Source organism: Mirounga angustirostris, unplaced genomic scaffold, assembly GCF_029215605.1.
Source record: "Mirounga angustirostris isolate CCGP_5_RB_7025 unplaced genomic scaffold, mMirAng1.0.hap1 SCAF_5, whole genome shotgun sequence".
NCBI lineage: Eukaryota > Metazoa > Chordata > Mammalia > Carnivora > Phocidae > Mirounga > Mirounga angustirostris.
The window spans coordinates 177030970-177053591 of record NW_026991713.1 but is presented as its reverse complement, the minus strand read 5'-3'; the positions used below and the strand labels follow the sequence as shown (position 1 = coordinate 177053591).

Below are 22622 nucleotides of genomic sequence, written 5' to 3'. Positions count from 1 at the left end.
GACAGTGTAAGGAAGGCAGAGTGCTTGAAAAACCACGCACAGGGCCTATCCGAAACCCGCAAAAGGTAGAAGGCAAAGGAGGCTGACGTGCACTGAGCCCTCGCCACATTCTGGCCATGCTCTGGCCACATTCCAGGCACTGCAGCCCACTGCTCTCTCTAATTCCCACACAGGCAGGCTGAGCAGGTGGGGAAGCTGATGCCCCACAAGGTCCGGCAGCCACTCGGTGGCTGCTCAGGACAGGGCCGTTCGGCCCAGGCACACGGCTGACCCTTCCGATGGCCAGCGGGGGGGAGGGGGGGACACTGGCGTCACCTGTCCATGGCTTCGGATCTTCTGGGGGCTTCACACCTTCCAGGGGAAGGCCGAACCCTTCAGCCCGCTATGAGTCCCCCGACCCCAGCCACTGAGCCTCAGTCCTCCAAGGATGATGACAAATGCACAACCCCTCCTCCTCCTCCAACGGTTACCTCTGCTGTTAACTGGAGGATGGAAGCCTTGGAGTCACTGGAGATGCCAAAGCGTGAAGCAGACGGAGAGACAGCCGTGCACACTCGGGCCCCTGGCTATGGGCACACAGCACTGTCCGACCTATGGCCCCCAGCACGGGGGGCCCCTAGACAGAGGACAGGCGCCAGGAGAACCCCCTCCTGCCCAGGTCCGCAGGCTCCCCCTTGTCCAGGACGTGCTCGGGGCCCTGAGTGCCTCTCCCAAAGGCTCTTGCCTTCTCCCTCAGAGTTGATGCAGCCCCACAGGGAAATCCAGCACTTTCTAAGGCACAGGGAAAGACACAGGTTTGCTAACGGTTTGACGTGACTCAAATCCAAGTGGAAGCATTAACACGAGTGCCCTTCAGGAGGCACCTGGGTCCACAGCAGGGTTGCTGCTGATGGGGCTGGGGGGACGCACGCCCACACCCTGGCCCGCACCCCGACCACCCGCACCACTGCCGGGGCCCATAGAGCTTAGGGGATTTCCGCCAGGGCCCGCAGAACCCCCAGCAGAGTTTGCGCATTGCCAGTTTGCCCAGAAGGGTGGCCCTTGCAGCTGGTGAGGGGACGCAGGGCTATTGCTCTGGGGAGGAGGAACCGGGCAGCCAAGCGTGTGCTCCCAGAGGAGCGCCGACCACGTCAGGGGGAAGGGCTGCTCCCACTGTCACCGCAGGTCACTGCTCTATTACCCACCACACATTCTCAACAGGATCAATAATCTTCATGATAAACAATTGAACAATTATTCTTTCCTCTGTGGAGTTTCTCTGCTGCAATCGATGGGGTGAGGAGACACGTGACGGGAACGATCCACGCTCAGGAGCCAGGTCCTGGCCCCCTGCGCCCTGCACTCCCAGGCGCCAGCGCTGTGGGCACAGAGCGGCGGTGACAGCCCCCGCAGTTGCTGAGCGGGACACTGTCCGTGTTTCAGCCTCGGGTTGGCTTCCAGGGAAAGGAGTCAGCATGACAGATGCACTGAGCCCGAGACCGGAGGGAGAGCCCACAGGGGCCTGGAGGTGTCACTCAGAGATGCCCAAGGGACGTGTGGTCATCGGGGAGCATGTGTGGGCTCACCCTCCTGTCTGTCTGTCTCCACACCGAGAGAAAGCCAGGGTCTCCAGTCAGATCCGGGCCGTGGCAGGTCGGGAGCCGGCCGCCAGGCAGCCTCAGGTGCCCAGGGGACCGGGAATCCGCTCCCCGTTCTCTGCCTTCCTGGAAAACAGCCTCTCACGCGGCCTGGTCTGTTCTCTCTTGGTTGCAGAGCGACCGGCGCCCCCCAGAGAGCTCCTGGTGCCGCAGGCCCAAGTGACCGCCCGCAGCCTCCAGCTCCGGTGGGTTCCGGGCAGTGACGGGGCCTCCCCCATCCGCTACTTCACCGTGCAGGTGCGAGAGCTGCCCGGGGGAGAGTGGCAGACCTACTCCTCGTCCGTCAGCCACGAGGCCACAGCCTGTGCTGTCGAAAGGTACCCAGAGCCAGGCGGGCCCTCCCCGGGGAACGCAGCAGGACAGCTCACGTCTCTTCTCCGAGTGCACACTCCCTGTACCAGCGACCGGACTCCCCTCTGCCGGAGCCCGCTCCGGCCTCTGCCCCGGGTCTGTCCTTCCGGGCCTGCCCTGTGCAGGTGGTGTGCACACCCCAGGGCCCAGGGATGGACGAGGCACAGATGACGGGCCAGCGAGCCTGCAAGTGCAGGTTCCCGCACCCTACGGCACCCTATCCCCTGAGAGGCGGAGGAGGGGGAGGTGGGGGCAGGGGTGTCACGGCTGAGAGTCGCACCTTCTCTTTGTGCTCTCTCCTAGTCAGCAAGGCAGATGGCTCCCCCACCTGCTGTCACCCACCGGTGATGGCTGATCAGGGAAATGGGGGGGCGTCCCCACTGTGCCGTGAGAACCCAGCATTTATCCAGTTACTGAGTGAACCACCAGGCAAAGGCAGAGCAGAGCGGTGCCGACCACCGCAGCTCAGCTCTTGGCACCTACGGCCTCATTTGGGCCCCTTCACATGTTCCCACTCCCCTCTATGGTGAGGGACCGGAGAACCACCCCCTTATGGTGAGGGACCAGAGCACCCCCCCTACGGTGAGGGACCAGAGCACCCCCCTCTATGGTGAGGGACCAGGGCACCCCCTCTACGGTGAGGGACCAGGGCACCCCCCTCTATGGTGAGGGACCAGAGCAGCCCCCCTACGGTGAGGAACCAGGGCACCCCCCTCTACGGTGAGGGACCAGGGCACCCCCTCTACAGTGAGGGACCAGGGCACCCCCTCTACAGTGAGGGACCAGGGCACCCCCCCTACGGTGAGGGACCAGGGCACCCCCCTCTATGGTGAGGGACCAGGGCACCCCCTCTACAGTGAGGGACCAGGGCACCCCCCCTACGGTGAGGGACCAGAGCACCCCCCTCTATGGTGAGGGACCAGGGCACCCCCTCTACGGTGAGGGACCAGAGCACCCCCCTCTATGGTGAGGGACCAGGGCACCCCCTCTACGGTGAGGGACCAGGGCACCCCCCTCTACGGTGAGGGACCAGGGCACCCCCCTCTATGGTGAGGGACCAGGGCACCCCCTCTACGGTGAGGGACCAGGGCACCCCCCTCTATGGTGAGGGACCAGAGCAGCCCCCCTACGGTGAGGAACCAGGGCACCCCCCTCTACGGTGAGGGACCAGGGCACCCCCTCTACAGTGAGGGACCAGGGCACCCCCTCTACAGTGAGGGACCAGGGCACCCCCCCTACGGTGAGGGACCAGGGCACCCCCCTCTATGGTGAGGGACCAGGGCACCCCCTCTACAGTGAGGGACCAGGGCACCCCCCCTACGGTGAGGGACCAGAGCACCCCCCTCTATGGTGAGGGACCAGGGCACCCCCTCTACGGTGAGGGACCAGAGCACCCCCCTCTATGGTGAGGGACCAGGGCACCCCCTCTACGGTGAGGGACCAGGGCACCCCCCTCTACGGTGAGGGACCAGGGCACCCCCTCTACGGTGAGTGACCAGGGCACCCCCCTCTATGGTGAGGGACCAGGGCACCCCCTCTACGGTGAGGGACCAGGGCACCCCCTCTACGGTGAGGGACCAGGGCACCCCCCCTACGGTGAGGGACCAGGGCACCCCCTCTACGGTGAGGGACCAGGGCACCCCCCTCTATGGTGAGGAACCAGGGCACCCCCTCTACGGTGAGGGACCAGGGCACCCCCTCTACGGTGAGGGACCAGGTCACCCCCCTCTATGGTGAGGGACCAGGGCACCCCCTCTACGGTGAGGGACCAGGGCACCCCCTCTACGGTGAGGGACCAGGGCACCCCCTCTACGGTGAGGGACCAGGGCACCCCCCCTACGGTGAGGGACCAGGGCACCCCCTCTACGGTGAGGGACCAGGGCACCCCCCTCTATGGTGAGGAACCAGGGCACCCCCTCTACGGTGAGGGACCAGGGCACCCCCTCTACGGTGAGGGACCAGGTCACCCCCCTCTATGGTGAGGGACCAGGGCACCCCCTCTACGGTGAGGGACCAGGGCACCCCCCCTATGGTGAGGGACCAGGGCACCCCCTCTACGGTGAGGGACCAGGGCACTCCCCTCTACCATGGGGGACCAGGGCTATGTAACTGTCTAGGTGAGGGTTCTCAGCAGTGACCTCAGGCCCTGCATCCCCACCTGGGGGGCCCAGGCTGCACAGGCTCACCCCACCCTTCAGAAGGCCCCTGGGTCTGTCCGGTGGGCAGGCCTGTCCCGGGAGCTGGCCTGGCACCTTCCCTGTCCTCCTTCTCTGGCCCTGACTATGGCCACTTTCTGTGAAGCCCACATCAGGCTGTGGGGGGGCCACGAAGGAGCAGCCCCACCGGCTCCGAGGCTGCCAGGACGCTGGCCAGCACCTCGCGCTGGGAGGCTGGAAGAGGCCTAGACCCCGTTTCCCAGGCTGGCCCATGTTCCTCTCACCTCAGACAGAACACCACGTACATTGCCCCCTGTTCTGGGCACCGTGCTGGGAAATCTCGCACACATTTCTCGATGAACCCGCAGGATTGCCCAGCGGGGGAGGTCATCGTCCCCATCCTACAGAGGGGAGTGGGTCGCCTGCAGCCCCAGCACCTCCCCCAGGTGTCCTGACCCTCCTCCTCTGCAAGGCCGCCGGGCTCGGCCCCTGCACACTGCTGAACCTGAGCCCGGGAAAGGAGCAGCCGGGCATTGGGGGGGTGGGGGATGCCGGGCTCCTGCAGCAGCCTGATCCTCAGACACCCCCACCCCCCAGGCACAGTCCAGGCTGTGGGGGATGGGGGGGTGGCATGTGGCTCTTTCGCTGCCTCTAACGTGCGGCAACGGCAAGGTTTAGAGAGAACGGGACCCCCCCCCGGGTTCGAGGTGACACGTGACGCACACGTGGGTGCAGTCAGCACTGGGGCATCATGGGAAGGCAGGCTTTAAGGCCACAACTGTCCGGGCTCGGGTCGGCTTCTGGCCACGTGCCGTGGGGCGGTCTTGGGCGGCCCCCCAGCACTCACCTTGCGGCTTGTTGCACGGTCCGGGGCCATGCGGGGCCTGGTGGCACCAGGCGGGGGGCAGTGGCGGCCGCCCTACACGGCCCCCCCGGAGGCACGGCTGCATGTTGCCAGCATCCTCACAGCACACCCGTGGGCGGCCCCAAGCAGGTGGCACGGACGTCCCGGCGTCTCCGTCGTGGCTCCCAGACCTAATGGCCCCCGGGGGGAAGGCCTGCAGAGCGGGTTCCAGTCCCAGAAGGAGGGCAGCTCGTCGGCCCTCAGCTCCAGCCGCCTGGGGCCCGATCGATACTCCGTGCACAGTGGCCGCCTCCCTCACACGCTCCCGGGAGCACCAGTGGCGTCTGAAAGCCCAGCACGGACGGTCCCCGAGCACAGGGGCTGTTTCCAGCAGGACCACAGGCACCGCCGGGCCCCCCGCGGGGAGGGCATCAGTGGCTCCGATGCGAGAGCCTGAGGCTCATCCACCTGCCCGAGGTTACGCAGCGGTTAACGTGTAGGCACGCTCCAAGTGCATGCTCCTGGCAACCGCCCTGGGCCGCCTTCTAATCTGCGAAGGAAAAGCTAATGCAAATGTGGGCCTCAGGTGGTTGAGACAGGAACCAAAGGAGAAAAGCATGTGGTTGTCACCAGAATTAGATAAAAGAGCTCCTAGGAAGCTAGGAACAGATGGGAAGTTATTTGTTTTAATAAAGGATAGCTCCCCAGAAACCGGGAGCAAAGATCATTGTTAAGGGTGGAACTTTGGAAGCACCCCAGGACAGCCAGGGCCAAAGCAAGGTCGCCCAGCACGGCTTCTCCAGCTGTGGAACGGGGGCACAGGGAGGCCAGGAGACAGGCCGTGGTCACGGACCAGCCGTGGCAGGGCAAGCTGGGGTGGCAGAGGGCCTGAGGGAAGAGCATCCACTGAGGTGCCGGCCGACAGAGAACCACTGTAATCCCATCGTAGGCCGGGGGGGGGCGTATGAAAACAGAGTCAGGGGAAGATTCTTCCGATCCTGTGTCCAGAGATGGTTATCAGTCTTTGAAAATGCAGAATCCTTCCTCTAGACCAAGGATTACCCAGACCCCACTTGCAAACCAGATGGGGGTTTGGGGACGTGGGGACCCCCTGGTCTCCTGGAGGACCCCTCAGAGCCTCCGGGGTTCCACGGGGCTCAGTTTGAAACCCACGAGTTTACAAGTTGGCCCGGGAGGGGGGACAGAGGACCGCCTTGGAGGGGGGTTTGCCCGCCGGTAGCTGAGGAAACAGGTCGAGTCCCGAGCCGCTCCTGTTCTCCTGGTCTGGGCGATGGACACGGGCCTAGCCTTGCCCGAAACAGAGCTGCTGTCAGCGGGACAGGGGCGGGAGGCGGGGGGTCTCCTCATCTGCTCCTTCGGAAGTAATGGCAAGGATAGCCAGGGACCCGAGGAAGACCGGAGCTCGTCCGCTCAGAAGCCTGTGCGGAGTCTGTGTGGTACAGAGCTCAGCACAGGAGACCGTCCACACAGACCGCGTCGATGGAGGGAGGCAGGGAGGCCTGAGCGGTGGCAGCGGGCCGTGCACCCGGGGCATTAGGGCCCCTTAAATCCCCTAGGAGCCTTCCCCCACGGACGGTTGGCATTACCTCGGTCTTCGGTACAGCAGAGAGGCTGCCTCGAGACCAGATCCTCTTCCAGTCCTGGCCAAGCCAGGGGCAAGGGGCTCAGTGGGGCCGGGCCTCGAGTTTCTCATGCCTGCAATGGGAATCACACCCCCCCCAGAGCTGCTGTGCGGTGACCCGGGCACTGCCTGGCCGGGCACACGGCGGGGACGAGGGGCAGGTGAGCCGGGCCAGCGCCGACCTCCACGAAGGCGCGCTTGCGGGCCCTCGCACCACGCTTTGAATCGCTCCCAGTCGTGCGAGGGCTGTGGTAAATTAGCTCCTCCTAAGAAATTCCCGCGTCCCTCAGAGAGCGGGGATTTGCTCTGCAGGAGAGGCTCTAAGGACAAGAGGAGCCCCGAGTAAAACCGCCACCCCGGGCCAGGACGTTCGGCATTTCGCTCTGTCCCTGGGGGCAGGCTGGGAGGACAGTGCCGGCCTCCTGAGGGCCCCTCCCCGGCAGGATGGATTCCCGGTCCCTGAGCCAGGGCCTCTTCCTCCGGGCTGCCCACTCCCTGTGGCCAGAGCGTGGGTCAGGACAGAGGGGAAGGGCTCAGGCCCTCACGGCTCTTCTGTTTCAGGCTGAGGCCCTTCACTTCCTACAAGCTGCGTCTGAAAGCCACCAATGACATCGGGGACAGTGACTTCAGCGTGGAGACGGACGCGGTGACCACGCTGCAGGACGGTGAGCCAGCTGGGCCCCAGGCCGGCGTGCAAACACAGACCCCTGCCCGGCTGCGCCTTTGGACCCCGAGACACGGGCTCCCGGAGAGAGGCCCCGCTTCCATCGGAGCCAGGAAGGGGTCACCCGGGGGAGGAGGGCCGTGGCTGGTGAGCAGGGGGACTCGGGTAGCAGCAGACCGCTCAGAGCGCCCCATACACCCTGGGGCCGTGAAGCCGACTTCAAGGGCTCGCAAGTGGAACGGGTTCCTTTGATTGGCTTCCAAACCCCTACGATCCATTAGCATCCTAGACATTGAATAATTTATAGGTTCATTAGAAATAAATGTGGAAGGGTAGCTGGTTTTTGAGAGGTTTCCCCATTTTTCTTATCCACAAACCACTCTGCAGTTTTGCCATTTGACAGAAGCACAGGGAAGGGATGGAGGGAGATCCCCTAAAAGCTCCAGGTGGTTCTTAACCGCTCTCTCCCACCTCAGAGGAGCAGGCCCAAAGATCCCTTATGATTTCGGGTGCCGATCCTGCCAGGCCCGGTGGCAGGCCGACTTAGGACACGAGGGTTGCTCTTGCCTCTTCGGATCCCGGGCTGCAAGCCTGAGCCCTCAGCTCACCCAGCAGCGCTGGGTACTCATTCCCCACATTTCCATCTTTCTCCTTTATAACCTGGGAGCATGGCTTCACCAACATGAGGCCTCAGGCGAGCCGAGGACCAGCAGAGGGGTTTGGGGGACCCTTCTAGCTTCTCGGCCTCACGCGGAGATTCCTCTGCTGCACACCCAGGCCGCCCGCCGCTGGGACAGCCCCTCGAGAAACTGTGGTTGTCTTTGTGGCTCGTATTTTAATCTTACATTTAACACAACTGGGGTTCTCTTTGGGAGTTAGCACTAATTCTTAGAAGAAAGAGGCAAACACAGAAGCTGGTTTTGTTGGCGAGTCTTTGAGGAAATCACAAGCGGGTGAGCAGGACACCACAGACTCCCTTTGCCCTTACAGGGCTCAGGCTCCTTCAGAAATGGCCTGTTCTGAAAAAAAGCATTCGAGGGCCTCTCCAGGTTCCCAAAGGCCTGTCTAGTTCTTTGATACTTAAATCATTTCTTTTGATGCACCTATCCTGTTAATCTTCCTCTTCTGAGATTTGCAGTTTCTCTAGCAGTTGACTGCATTGTTTGCACCGTATTGTCTCCAGAACCACAGATCCGCTGAGAGGGACAGGCTCCGGGGCTTGGGGAGCCCTGGGCCGGGGTCGGGGGGCTTTCAACGTGTGGATGGTTTGCTGATAAACATTGCCTTGCTACGGTGGTTGGGATATTGAGACCCCCTCAATCCAGCATGATCCAGAAAGCTGAATAAGGGTCCACCGTGGGCCTCAGGAGGCCAGAGAGCACAGGGTAGAGGGCTCCCCAGAAGGCAGGAGGGGGTGCTGCCGGTGTGGCTGATACCAGCATGTCCCAGGTGCTGGGCACACTGGCAGGTGTGGAGGAGACTCACAGGGCAGGTGGCCGAGGGGCCAAGTCTCGGACAGTCAGTGGGTGTGGGGTGGGGAGAACAGCCTCAGTCATTCCGCTCAGTCACTCTTGGCGAGCATTTGACATACGGTCTCAGGATCTTACAGTGGGCAGCCTTGAAAAGGCCAGCCCGGCGTGCCGGCAGGACCGCAAGGGTTCAGGGGGAGCAGAGGTAGGGAAGGGGTGTCCGAGGAGGCCCATGGGACAGACGGATGGCGCAGGACTGTAGTTTCCAGCATGCAGGGCACGGCCATGGGCAGAGCCAAACTGACCGGATCCCTCCGGAGAGCCACGGCCGCTGCCCCGAGCACAGCCGCCATCCCTCTGCCCCAGAAGTCGGCCTCCCTCCCTTAGGGTCTGAAACCAAGAGCACTCGGGCCTGGCTTGACCCTTTGTCCCGCCCAGAGCCTCTCTGACCTAAGTACCTCCAACAAATGATGCTCTCCTCCAGGGAGGGCCCCTGAGAAGATGTGGGACAGCAGGAAGGCTCCCCAGGCAGGGTTCCCAGGGAAGAGAGCCAAGCGCTTTTGTGTGTGCTGTGTGGGTCTGCAGGGGGGCAGGGGGCGGGGAGACAAAGGCAGGGCATTATCTTGTCGCCTCCATCAGGATCAGTCCCTTCTCTCCGGGCAGGAATGGGCTCCGCAGGCGGAGAAGGGCATCCATCCACGGGGAAGCAGGGGAGGCGGGGATATTGGCTTGCCGGCTTCCCACCCTCCCCCCCAGCCGGTCCCTGAACCAGGAGGGAGCTGGCTCCAGAACGGCAGCCAAGAACAAGCAGAACCAGCTAATCCTCACTTTTTTCTTTCTTGGATTCCAGTTCCGGGAGAGCCTCCAAGTTTTGTCTCGGTCACGCCGCACACCACCTCCTCTGTTCTGATCCAGTGGCGGGTAAGGGCTGGGAAGGGCAGGGTGTTTCCTGCACCAGCGTCAGAGGCTGGAGCCTGCCCACCTGCCGCGCCCCATGTCAGCGTCTGAGGGTCGGCGGTGGGTCACAGGACACCGCATGGTTGGCTGGCCAGGGGGAGCACCGTGGACCCCCTGAGCCGCGCTGTGGGAAGGAGCCTGAGCATGGCTCCCTGGGGAGAGCAAGCGGGATGGCGGGGCTGGTGCAGGGCATCCGGGGCTGAATGTTCCAGGCATTTGGGGAAGGATGGCCCGGCGAGGCCTCCATGGTACACACAGAACTGGGTGGCATCCAACAGGGCTGCGAAACCGTAGCCTGGGGAGTGATCTTTCCTCCAGGAATCGTCCACTACCAGATAAAATACCCACAGGGTTACATGCGTCCTGCCTGCGTTCCAGGTGTTAATCCTCAGTGAACAGTCCAATCAAGGCATCTTGTCCTAGACAATCGAGTGGTGTTGGTGGGCCTTGAACAGCGCTGTAATATGATGTCGAAAGGACACTCTGCCCTCTCTTGGCCTTATTTCCAATTTGGGTACTTTTGCCAACAGCAATGTACATGGAAGACAAAAATAATAGAGGGGGGAACTGGCAAGGAAGAATGCCCCGGCTCAGGACAAGCCCAGCAAGGGTGCTCACGGGTCTGTGGAGAGGGCTCAGCCAGGCTGGGGGGTCAGGTTCAGCAGCCGGGCTGGAGCCAGGCCAGACAGACACAGCAACGGGCAGGGCCAAGGGCAGCGATGGGAACGTTGTAGGTGCTCTGGTCAGCAAGGGAAGCTCCTGAGACCAGGATGGGGCGGCCTTCCAGGAGAGGGCAATGCCTAGGGCCAGGGTCATGGGGTAGGGAGGCGGGAGCAGGTGCCCTGGTCTGTGTTCACGGCCACAGTGAGGTGAGGTCTGCCTAGGAGTGGCCACGGTAGGCTGGTGGTCCACAGAGTGGTCTGTGCAGCTGAGCTTCTTCCTCCAGGTTGACAAGATTGTCCAGGAGAGTGCCAGCATCACATCCAGACCAGGCAAGAGAGAGGGGACAGTTTGAGGTCAGGAGACATAGGGGCCGAGGGGATGTAGGGACCAAGAGCAAACTGTGGCCTGGACACGGCCTTAGAGAGGCAGAGGCCGTGCCTAGCCGGGGACAGAGGCTGGCAAGAGGGGAGGACTGGAAGGGACTCCCTTGCAAAAGGAGGGGCCAAAGGGTATGGGCGTGCCAGGAAACCCAGAGGAGGCCCTCGGGGAACCTGTCCTAAGTGGACCGCCTCCATGGGCTTTGTAGGCAGGGACAGATCTTGCTGGAGACCCCTCCAGGCTAGGGCTGGTGCCCAGCAAGGAGCAAGGGGGAGAGAAGTCAGGAGCCCTCCCCGGCCTCCTGGCGCTGCTGATGGAGCAGGGGTGCTGGGCAGGAAGACCAGGGTTGGGGTGCGTGCGCCAGCCATGAGGGGGCTTCCTGAATTCTCAGGTGGTGGCTCCTAACCGCTGAAGGTTCCTGCTGCCTCCCCTTATGTGGCAACTTGGCATCGGTAGGTATTAGCTCTACTCACGTGCAATTTGACCCTGAGCGAAGAGCACAGGTGGAAATTCCATGCAGGTCAAAGGAACAGACTTGACACAGCCGCTCCAGGAGGGACGAGAGCGGGACTTTCATAGCCTGGGCTCCATGAGGCACGCAAAATCTCCAGGTATTGACAGAGTGGCTGTGGGCCCCTCCTTCACTCCACTGCCAAGTGACATGTCTCAGAGATGAGGGAACCCTTAAAGGTGATCAAGAGACCATTCCAAATGTCTTCAAGTGAACGTGGAAATTCGCTGCCTGGCGTTGTGTAGTTTCCAGCCTCACCAGTGTGGGGACAGGATGGGAACTGGTTCCCAACCCTGCCTCTGGGCGGCCGTGTCCCCTCAGCTTGTCTCAAGGCCCCACTGGCTCTAGGTCCATGGACCCCAGTTTGCCAGTGGATGACGTGACCCCAACAGGCCTCTCTGGTTCCCTGTTTTCCCTCTGTAAACATAGGAGGTCGAAGGTGACCTTCAAGGTCTCTGATGCAAGGCCCACTAGGTCTCGCAGCCCTGACTTCCAGCAGGGCCTTTGGTGGGAGGTGGGAGACATTCAAAGTAGAAATTCAAGGTCCCAAGAGCTTCGGCTTCCCACTCTCCACTAACTTAATCAACCCAAAGATTGGTCTTCTCTACTGTGCTAAATTTCCTTTGTAGACGTGGCATTTGGCGAGCCGGTAACTAGGTAACCTCCTTTTCTATAAAGGCAGCTCGGAGGCTTGGGATGGGCCATTGCCTCCACACGGTGGCTGTAGGCCCCCGCCGTCCTGACCCCCGAGCACGCGGGGCTCCGAGCCCCATGGTTGAGGTTGGACAGCTCTGTGAATGGCGGAGAGCTGTACCAAAGGAACTTGGCACGCATGTCCATCAGCTGTCCCCGTTTAGGGCCCAGTAGAACAAACTAATTGCAAGAAGCCCAGAGCAGGAGGTGGTCAATATGATGTATTGTAGAAATAATTGCCCGTCAAGTGCCAAGCAATTGAAGTATAATTAAAATTATGAGTAATTTCCTAAATCAGAGCGAACAGAACAAAGAGACTATGTTTAAATATAGATTTGCATTCCAAATGAAATGTTTCACCTGTAAACCCCTTTTCTTCCAGTAATTTGTTTAAAAATTACTGCGAACACCGCCTGTAATTTCAAGGCTGGTGACCCACTTAAATGTCTCCTCCATAGAAACTGTCAGGTTTGATTTTTTCCTGGTGGGATAATCAGTCTCTGCCTCTCATGGGGTCCACTGCAACTTGAAATCTAAGGATTTGAGCGTGTGTTCTAGACAGTGGCGGTATTTTGTTCACACTGAGGGCAGCTCACAATAGACACCGGCGTTTCTGAATTGGTCACGGCAGAAGCTGGCTACTCTGAAAGTTCTGTTGGCTCATACGGTCTGTCACTCAAGTGTAGTTCCTTGGGTGGTTAGAGACAGTGGATTTTCAGGCCATTTTTTAGCAAAAAAAAACAAAAAACAAAAACAAAAAAACTTGTTAGCGATAGATCACATTATGCACGTTGGATTCAGCAGAGGGTGGATTCGGTGTTGTCATAGGTGCCTTCCTAGGAGGAGCGTGACCGCCATCTGGACAGAGGGGAGCAGGCAGCGGGGCCTCTTCAGGACGTCTTTGGGGTTTGTTCCTTCTCTCACATGGGCTCCATCCCCTGCAGAAGACCAGCTCCTGCGTAGGGTGCTGAGTACCCAGAGGTGGACAAGACAGACTCCAGGCCTTGAAGAGCTTCTGTTTACTGGGCTGAGCCCTAGGATGCAGTAATGGGAAGACAGTGGTGGGGGAACTGGGAGAGGACTTCTGACTGTGTTTTGCAGGATGAATGCCCCCCCACCCCAAGTAAAGGGCAGAGATGGTCATCTGGGCATCACCCACAGCTGGAGCAAAGGCTCAGAGGTGTGACAGCCCCTGGGACTCAGCACTGGGTGTCAAGGGGAAGCACGTTGGAGCCAGGTTTTGTAAGGCCTCCTGTGTTCAAGCATCTCCTGGACAGATGGCCAGTCCAGGATGAAACCAACCATAGATGGGGTGATCTTGGATGTCACTCCCACAAGCAATGAGTGAGCGCCTGCCATGACCAAAGCCTGTCACAGGTGCTGCAGGGAAATAGAAACGAAAAGACACAGACCCAGCCTTGCCTTCAGGCAGTGTGGAATCAGAAATGGCAGTGTGGTCAGGACCAAGGGCTTGAAGAGCAGGTCTGTGGCTGGAAGAGAACCTTCTGTTTAGAGTCACGGGAGGCTCTAGACATCATCTCGCCGGACTTCCACCTGCTATGGGCCCAGGACTGAGCCTGGGAGGGTGAGCCACCAGCCCAGGTCCACACTGCAAGGAGCCAGGACTCGAGTCCAGAGCCTGAACACGGCCCATGGCTTCTAGCACTCTCCATGTGTCACATGGAGCTGCCCTCCTGATACCTCCCAAGAGGTCCAGAGTCTTTCATGAATGACAGATGGGTTTACTCCAAACTCTAGGAATAGAAAGTGTGGTTAAACGCTATTCCAAATCCCGTGCAGGCAAGCCCCAGAATCTCCATGGAGCCTGTCCTTCCTGGGGCCGGGACCCACGGCAGCCTTCACGAGGCCACGCCTAGGCTACGTGGCCACCTGTCCCCCAAGCCTGGATGGCTTCTGCGGGGAGGGCAGCGCTAGGGCCTCTCCTGCCTGGTTGCAGGTAGCGGTTGCTCCTGTGAGTGCGGGCTTGGCTTCTCCTCACACCTCAAAAGCACCCTCTCCTCCTTGGCTAGAAATGTTCGTGAGCCCAGGATCCATGGCCTCGGCCCTTCCCCTCTGTCCTCTGGCCCCAGCATGAGCATGGACACACATGCCATGGGTGGGGTATTTGCTGCCTGTTGCAGAACCCTATGTGGTCCCCAGTGAGGACAATTATTTTCCCAAACTCCCAACTTCCTGCTGTTGATAATTGTGGTGAGCTAAACCCCAGCTTCTCTCCACAAGACGTGGATTACCTCGAGCTATTGTGTCTCAGTCCTGTGCATCTGCAGAGTCAGGCCCTGGGGCCTTTGCAGCCTCCCTGGGGGGGGGGGGGGGGGGGATCCGCTTGTGCCTGAGGCTGCCACCACCACACCCCAGGATTTTGAGGGAGGCTGCGGGGGTGACCCAGCAGCAGTGACATCGCTGGGCTGGTACTTAAATAGACCCAGCCGCCTCTACCCTCCCTCTGATTCCGGTCAGCTCAGGTCTCAGGGAAGGGAGCGCAGCATGTCTCATCATCTCTGCCCAGACCCCTTCACTCCTCCTTGCTGCCACTCGAGGACAGTGCCTGGGGACACCCAGCCAGGATGGCCCGAGGCTCCCAGGGTGCAGGAAGTGCTGTGAGGAAAGCTGGATGTGGACACGAAGCATTCCCGTGCGTTACTCCCTGAGCTCCGGTGGTGCACGCGGTGTGAGCAAACACCTACTCGTAGGAGCTCCTCTGACCTTCCTGGTGTCCCGTCCTCGCTGCAGGGGAAACACGGGGGCCCGGAGCTGTCCCCGCTCCCTCACGGCCTATGCACCAAGCCGCCGTCCCGAGGGACAGAGACGCTGGATCTGGGGAGCATTTCACTCTGCCCTCCTTGCGGGAGGTCACTTCCCATACTCTTTGTAAAATTTAGGTGATGGGATGAAGCAACGTCTCTTTTTCATTCTTAGACATCGGTTTTCCAACTTTTCCATTCATCGTATTTCTTTAAGAAGGGGATTAAATCAGCTCTCTGTTACAACGTGGCGAAAGCTGTGTCTGAAGGACACCCCGTGGAGTTAGGATTTTAATTCTCAAGTGCGGCCAGTCAGACACCCAGGACTAGAGCTGAAGAAGCAGACTGTCGCGACCACCATCTCTCCTCACGAGCAGCTGCGTGTGTGCGCGCAATGTCCGCGCACACGGTCCCCGCTCCGTCCACATCCGCGGGGAGGCACGTGCACCAACACCGTTCCCAGCGCCAATCAGCAGTCACGCCGAACGGCCCCCACCTCCTACCGCGGGAGCCAGTTTCTAAGCAGGGTTTGGGGGACCCAGAAGCTGTTCTGAGAGCAACCCTGTGAGCGCTTCAGGGAGAGGTTTGAACACAAACCCTGTGGGCCACACCCATGGTAACGGAGGGACTGGAACACGGGTCTCTGGGCGGGGGGCACAGCCCAGGACGCGGGATGCACCCTTGCAGGCCCTCTCCAGGCCTTTTGAACACAAAGGTTTTATCCATCAAAGCTGGTAGGAAATGGGGGAAATTTAATAAAATAGAATAAAACCCACAAGAAAACCCCAGCCTGTCACCCACTCCCCAGGCTCCTGGGCTTCACCACCGGTTCTCCCTTTCCTGCCAGTGCTCAGCTTCCTGAGGCCCTCGCTCTCTGTTTTCTTGCTGAGTGAGAGGACAGAGGGCTCCCAGCTGGAGGAGGTGGCCACAGTCATGGTTTGGGAACAGGGGCTGGAAGGAAGGGCGCACCGGCCCGAGTCCCAGGGACCCTGCCCCACGCCGCTGATCACCTGCCCCACCCCCACGCCCCGTCACAGATGCCCTGGGTAGAAGGCAGTCAGAGACGGGGGAGGGAGCAGGTTAGCCAGACAAACCACCAATCCCCAGGTAAATGTGAATTTCAGATCAAAAATTATACAAAGATTAAAATTTAACTAGGTGTCCTGTATTTTATTGGCTAAATCGGGCAACCCCACAAGGCCAAAAGCAAAACAGAAGAGACTGGCCTGGCATCAAAATCCCTAGATTTCATAGTCCTGCAAAAGCGGCCCGAGCCAGAAGGGAAGGTCCCCTGCGTTGCTGGGGACAGCTAACCAAAATCAAGCGGGAAAAGGGAAAGCCCGCAGAAACAGCTCCTCCCAGATCACAGCCTCATGCTGGTTGAGGACGGCTGTGGGGCATTGGCACACACTGTGGGGGACACCGGTGACTTCAACACAGAATGTGTGTCCCACACTGGGGCCTAGCGTCCCAGGGGCCAGGAGGAGCGTCGTGCTGAGGACATGTGGGGCCCTTCCATGAGGGATGCACATGGATCACCAAGGCAAGGCAAGCACACTCACATCTCCCACTTACACCTTTCTGCATCTGGTGGGGGGAGATGACACACTGTAGAGCTCCTCATGAGTTGGAGGCATCGCAAAGGACTCAGAAAGGGTGTCAGGGGCCGCCGGTAGCTTGGGTTGACGTGAGCAGTTTTCATGGTCAAAGACATCCTGAACTTACCAGGCACACCATGTCCCTGTGGTACATGTAAACCGTGGCTAGCTGCATCTGTATGAGTATGTCTGGCTATCTGGGCTACGTCTCTGGTTTCTTCGGGTTGGGAGTAGCAAGGGTTGAAAGAGAACAGGATTCATCTGAACATCCACATCCCTCTGGTCCCTGGGTTTAGGCAGTAAGAATTGCATAGCAAGAGTCTGGGGGCAAGGATGTGCCAATGTCCTGGGGCTGCCGCCACAAGTTAGCTCAAGCCATATGCTTAGAACAACAGAAGTGTGTTCTCGCACAGGTCTGAAGGCCAGAAGTCCGAAGCCAAAGGGCCGGCTTCCTTCCTGGCTTCTGGTTGCTGGTGACAACCCGTGGCAGTCCCTAGCTGGTCGAGGCGTAAACGCATTCCTCGCCCCGGTTCCAAAGCGTGTGTGTGGAGGCTCCCCTACACCAACACGCAACACCAGCAGAGGGTCTGGGAATCCAACTCGATTCTACCTGGAGATGGCATCAGATCCCACGGAGTAAAGGCTCGGTCCCCAAGACGGCCCCCCACTGCAGGCGTCAATCAGGAGTATAGGTTGTCCTCTCTGCTTTTGACCCACTGGCTTAAATGAGAGGTTCCCGCGACCCCATCCTCGGGTTTGACTAATTTGCAAGAGCGGCTCACAGAACTCAGAGAAATATTTGACTGATGAGACCACCAGTTGATTATGAAATGATATAAAGCTCACGAACAGCCAGATGGAAGAGATGCACACGACAGGGTCTCGGGGAGGGGCACAGAGCTTCCATGCTCTCTCCCCAGATCTCCAGGTGTTCATGGATTCAGGAGTTCTCCGAACCCCATCCTCTAGGGTTTTGTGGAGGCTTCGTGACAAGGCTTGACTGATGAAAGCACTGGGCATTAGCCATTGATTGAACCTCCAACCCCTCTCCCGTCCCCAGAAGTCAGGGGTGGGATGGAAAGTTCCAACCCTCTGATCACAAGGTTGGTTCTCCTGGCGACCAGCCCACATCCTCATTAACATGACAAGAGACACCTTGGTCACTCTGGACAAAGACACATATATGAAAAACATATGGCTCATCTGAATGATTAAATAGGTATTCTTCTTATAAGTCACAATTTTGCAAGGCATCGCTCCAGTCTCTTCTTCTGTGCTCACATGAAGCCCTCCCTGTGGGTGTGTTCAAATTCTTCTAAGGATATTTGGATCTTCTTATTGCCTCAGTATTTGTCAAATGACTGCTGGATCCTAATTTGCTTCTCAAAATATGCTTTGTCTTCATCTTCAGCAACTGATAATGCGGAACATTTGGGCTCCCCATGTGAATTAGCTCTTACAATACCTTGCTCGTGTTCATCCGTCCAAAGTTTGCCATTACATTTGCAAGCAGCTTTGCTGTTAGTGATCTTCAAGCTTGAAGGTAGTCCTCTTGTCTTTGGGTGTCACTGAAAAGACCCACAGATACTTTGTTTTGGGGTTTTGGAGAGATTGGTAGCTTTGCTTGTATTAGCAGGACTCAGGACTCCACATAGGCAAACATTTATGTCGGGTAGATTTCTAGAAGTGTAATTGCTGGATTAAAAGGCGCAAGTGCTTTGAAAACCTTGATAAATAAAACCAAATTGCCCTCCAAAAAAGAAACCAGTCATTGGATCAGGGCCCTCCCTGCTGCAGTGTGACCTCCTCTCAACCACAAGGTCTGCAAAACCCCGTGCCCATATACGGTGGCATCCACAGGTACCAGGGGTTAGGACACCAACGTATCTTTATGGAAGACACAACCCACAGCAAAGGGGTTTTCCTACAACAAAGCTGTGGCCTCTACTGTGGGACCAGGACAGTGTTTACTAAGAGGCTGGTGGTACCCTATAGACAGCGGCTGGGTGGGTCTCACGGGGAACTTGCTGTGCATCCCTGTCCCTGGACAAGCTTCACGACCCTGCTGCAGCCAGGGGTCCTGGGCGTGCCCTTTGTCCATCTGTCTGGTCACAGCTTGAGCAGTTCTTGTTCTTATTTGCTGAGTATTCCAGAGGAGACACGGGACCCAGAGCCCCTGGCCCCCTGGCCAGCACTGTGGCTGCCGTGGTCCTCCCCAGACTCATTAATCAACAAAAACTGACGGGAGGGAGAATGTGGGTTGGGCATCCCAGTGCGCATCCCGTTGTGTGGGTTGAATTCTGAGCCTCAGGGCCCGTCTACCACCGTTCATGTTCCTCAGGGTGTCTAAATGTCGAATGAGCACCTGCCCTACCCTAGGCCCTTCGTATGCCAGCTGACATCGGAGGGACCATGGCGGTTCCAGCTTAGGTCTGAGTCAGGGCAGAGTGGGGGTGACCTGGCATGCAGAGCAGTTACTGGGGGGCCCAGTGAGGCTGCCACGGGCCTAGGTGGCCGTCAGGGAAAGGGTGGGGCCAGCCGGTGGGTGATGCAGAACCAGCTCACATGCATAGTTCCCTTAGAGTTTTGGGTTCACCAGGCAACGGGCAGCTTCCTCGCCCACCTGCGACCTGGGCGGTCATCCTCTGCCTTAGCCCGGGGCTCCTACAAGTATTCCGGGGGGCTGCCCGTGGGATAAGATGCACAGTGCCTACACACTGGCACCAGGAAGCCCGGGCTCTCAGAGCCTGATCCTCTACCTGGGGGTCCCCTGTGCTCCTCCTCATGAATGCGGCACCTGCCTTTTTGTCCGTAAACAACCAAAAACCACCTGTTTGAATTAGTGACTTCCTCCAGCACAGTTGACTGATTCAGCTTGAAGTGGAGGTCGCCAGGCCCCACCGGCGGGCTGACCGTGATGTATTTGCAGCCTCCAAGAGACGAGAGCCTGAACGGCCTTCTGCAGGGTTACCGGATCTACTACCGGGAGCTAGAGTCAGAGGCAGCCTCGGCCACCGTGTCCAAGACGCTCAAAACCCCTTCAGCTTTACGGGCCGAGCTCGCAGGTGAGACTCTTTCCCTGTCCCAGGATAGGCACCACACCATGCACTGGGGAGAGGAACCCTTGTGCATGTTGACTCCATGCAAGGCATGGTGGGAAATGCCCTAGAGGGTGAGAGGAGATGCGGCTCACCTCCCGGGGGCACAGCCACTGGGGTGGCAGGTCTCCGGGACAGCCCAGGTGTGCACGGAGAGGTGGTGATCCACGGAGAGCTCCTGGGCTCTGGGGGCTTGCACCCAGGGGAGATCAGGGGAGGCTTCTCGGAGGAGGAGCGATTTGGGTAAAGGGATTTCACCAAGGACACAAGGGCCTGGCAAAGCTAAGTGGTCAGGAGGCAGGGAGAGCCGAGGGGGATCCTGGATGGGGCCTCCTGGTGGGCCAGCCAGGAGCACCCGCCTGCGTGAGGCTGGTGGGCTGTGGCGGGGAGGGAGGAGATGAGCCAGGCCCTCCAGGGACATCATATCGCTGCCCCATGTGGAGCCCATCTGGGGCGGGGGGGAATGGACAGAGGCCGGTCACAGCCTGCTGCTCTGATGGGGTCCAGTCGGGCGCCCCCTGCCCCCCGGCCTCACGGTGCATGCACACCCCTCTCACCCAGAGCCGATCCACCTGCTCAGCCACTCTCCCCAGTACCCCTGGCTCGGGCTACGACTCAGACCCAACAGCAGTTGAGGCAGCTTCTGGAAGTTCTGGAAAGGCCGCTGCTCTCCCCCACCCTCCTCTGTCAGAAGGGGTCAGAGGGCATCCCCCAAACAGTGTCACAGATCCTCCCTGCCCCTCGACATCCTTGTGGCTTCCAAATGGGCGGCTCAGGGACTGCATCCCTGCTCTCTCCACCTCCCACCACAGAGCAGGCTGTGCCTTGGGCCTGCTGGGGTCACGGGGTAGCCGACGGGAGCAGCTTGGCCCGGCCTATCCCAGGAGTGGGGCTGACCGGAACAAGTGGCTCATTTGTCTCCGCGCTCTTGGCCACACACCCCATCCCTGCCCCGCAGGTGTCCCTGGCTTGTGGCCAGACAGCACCTGGGCTTTGTAGCAAAATCAAAGGACCCAGGATGCGGCTGGGTCCACTGACCTGCACAGGTGCTCTTGGTCTGTGGCTTGCCCGGCCCCGTCAGAGCAGGGCTCTTACCTGAGCACAGGTGGGCCGACAGCCGTGCCTGCCACCCCGGGAGAAACCCATTTCCTGTCCTCTCGGGGGCCGGATACGCGTCTGATGCACTTAGAGGGTGAGTGCGGACCCCACCTGTCGCGGGCCGGGCGGCCTGGCTGTCTCCGGAAGCAGTGCAGGGACCCCCAGTGAGCTAGTGGGAAGTGGGGAGGCGGCGGTGTGGACGGGCAGTGGCTTCCAAGCTCGGCCGGCCCGCCTTGCCTGCAGCCCGCATCGGCACTTCCTGTTTCCTGCTGGCTGACTGCCTTTCTGCTTTGCTTACCCCTAATAGCCCAAAGCAGCTTCAAGACGGTGAACAGCTCCACGTTAACGACGTATGAATTAACACGTAAGTGCTCTCTGCCTTCCGCGGGGCAGCCCGGGGCCCACGCCAGTTGGCCTCTCCGGGGACCAAGTGAAAAGCAGCTTGGACTAATGGCTCTAATTTCTGGAACTCCCCCTCTCCAACGCCGCTTCTCAACACACCAAAACCATTGGGCAGGCAGGAAACTTCCAGAAGCAGAGTCCGGGAAGGGGTTTGACTGACAGCTGGTCTTTGAGTTTGGGAAAGTCAGATGGAGCCAGATCTCCTGTCTGGTTCCCTTTGACATTTTCCTTTTACTCATTATTTAACTGTGGTAAGATATATGCAAAATTTACCATCGTAACCGTTTTTAAACGTGCAGTTTGGGAGCATTGAGCACGTTCAGGCTGCGTGCAACCATCAGCGCCGCCTCCAGGGTCCCGTCCCTCTTCCCGGGCTGAGCCTCCGTCCCCATGAAACACCCACCCCTCCCCCACCGGATACTCCCACCCCTCCCCCGCCCGGCCCCTGGCGCCCACCCTCTCCTTTCTGTCTCTGCATCTGAGGCCTCCAGGGACCGCACACAGTACTTGTCCCGCTGTGTCTGGCTTCTTCCCCTTCGAGCTTCATCCCCGCTGGGACACGGCTGGGACACCCTTCCTCTTCAGGGCTGAGTAGGCCCCACTGCGTGCACTCACCCCACTTCGGCTGCCCATTCATCGTCCCTTGCCCCCAGCTGCGCCATGTTGCTTGCCCTCGTGCTCCTGGTCCTCAGAGGGTTTCATGGTCCAAATGCAGAGCGAAGGGGGCCCCCCAATGTGATTCCCGTGCGGGAGCTTCCCAGGACTGGCACGTGGATACGGGAAGGGGGACGAGGAGCGGCTGGCCCTCCCAAGGCCCTACCGTGTGCGGGCACTCTTCCGGGGCGGGCCAGCGCCATCCCACTGCATCCCAGGCAGCTCCTGGGCAGCTGGCCCCGCCCTGGTGGCCGGGGTTTGGGGGGGGATTCACATGAGCCATTTTCTCCTCCACGCTGCTCCCCGAACATGGCTCTACCATCTGTGGTCCGCCCCATGTCCCCACCCAGCCGCCACTCCTCCACCCATTGCCTCATCCACCGGGACGCTCCCCGCTGAGGAGCCGCTTCGAGAGTTGGGTGCGGCCCGGGGTTCCAGAGACGAGGCTTCCCTGGCTGGACCGTGCTCCAGGCTTTGCAGTCCGGGTGATGAAGACGCAGAGGGGCCCCAACCGTGCCCGCGTCCACGTCCACCCTGGCTTGTCTCAGTTGACGCTGAGGAGCCGCACGGTCCCGGGGTTGGGGGTGAGGACGAACAGGCCAGGCGGGTGCACGAGCCCTGTTGGGCAGCTCAGCTCCGGCAAGGCTGAGAGTGGGAGAGGGCGGCCCCTTCTCCGCTCTGTGGGCAAGTCCGGGAAGCCGGCGGGGGCAGGAACCTGGTGGTCCGATTCACTGAACCTCTGAGGACCGGCGGCTCCCCGGGAGGCGAGATCTGAAGCCTGGCCTGAGTCACCATTCACTCAGGGGTCAGACCCGCACGTAGGGCCTCAGGAAAGCAATAGTAACCAGCCGGAGAACCTTTCAGAATGTTCTGGTTCACAGGTCAGCTACCTTTGTCCTGTCGCTCGGGCTCGACCTGTGGAACCCTATGTATGTGGCTTCACACGCCCTTGTCATCCGGAATGTGGTTGTTAAAAACTCAGAGGTCTTTGCATTGCCAGTGTATTTCCTCCTTAAATGCCAGGGCCTTTCCCCATCTGCTCTTA

The 22622-nt window shown here is 59.9% G+C and overlaps 1 protein-coding gene across 13 annotated transcripts in view; it reads left to right on the top strand.

Moving 5' to 3' along the window:
* SDK1 (sidekick cell adhesion molecule 1) overlaps nt 1-22622 on the top strand; it is an 854344-nt gene that overhangs the window by 767917 nt on the left and 63805 nt on the right. For 11 of the 13 annotated variants that reach the window (XM_064593374.1, XM_064593373.1, XM_064593370.1 and 8 more), the window contains 5 exons: nt 1753-1954; nt 7192-7295; nt 9614-9684; nt 19255-19390; nt 20829-20885. In XM_064593374.1, coding sequence (XP_064449444.1) covers nt 1753-1954; nt 7192-7295; nt 9614-9684; nt 19255-19390; nt 20829-20885 — 570 coding nt within the window. The remainder of the gene's footprint in view (nt 1-1752; nt 1955-7191; nt 7296-9613; nt 9685-19254; nt 19391-20828; nt 20886-22622) is intronic. The other 2 variants (XM_064593372.1, XM_064593371.1) reach the window with 2 other exon arrangements.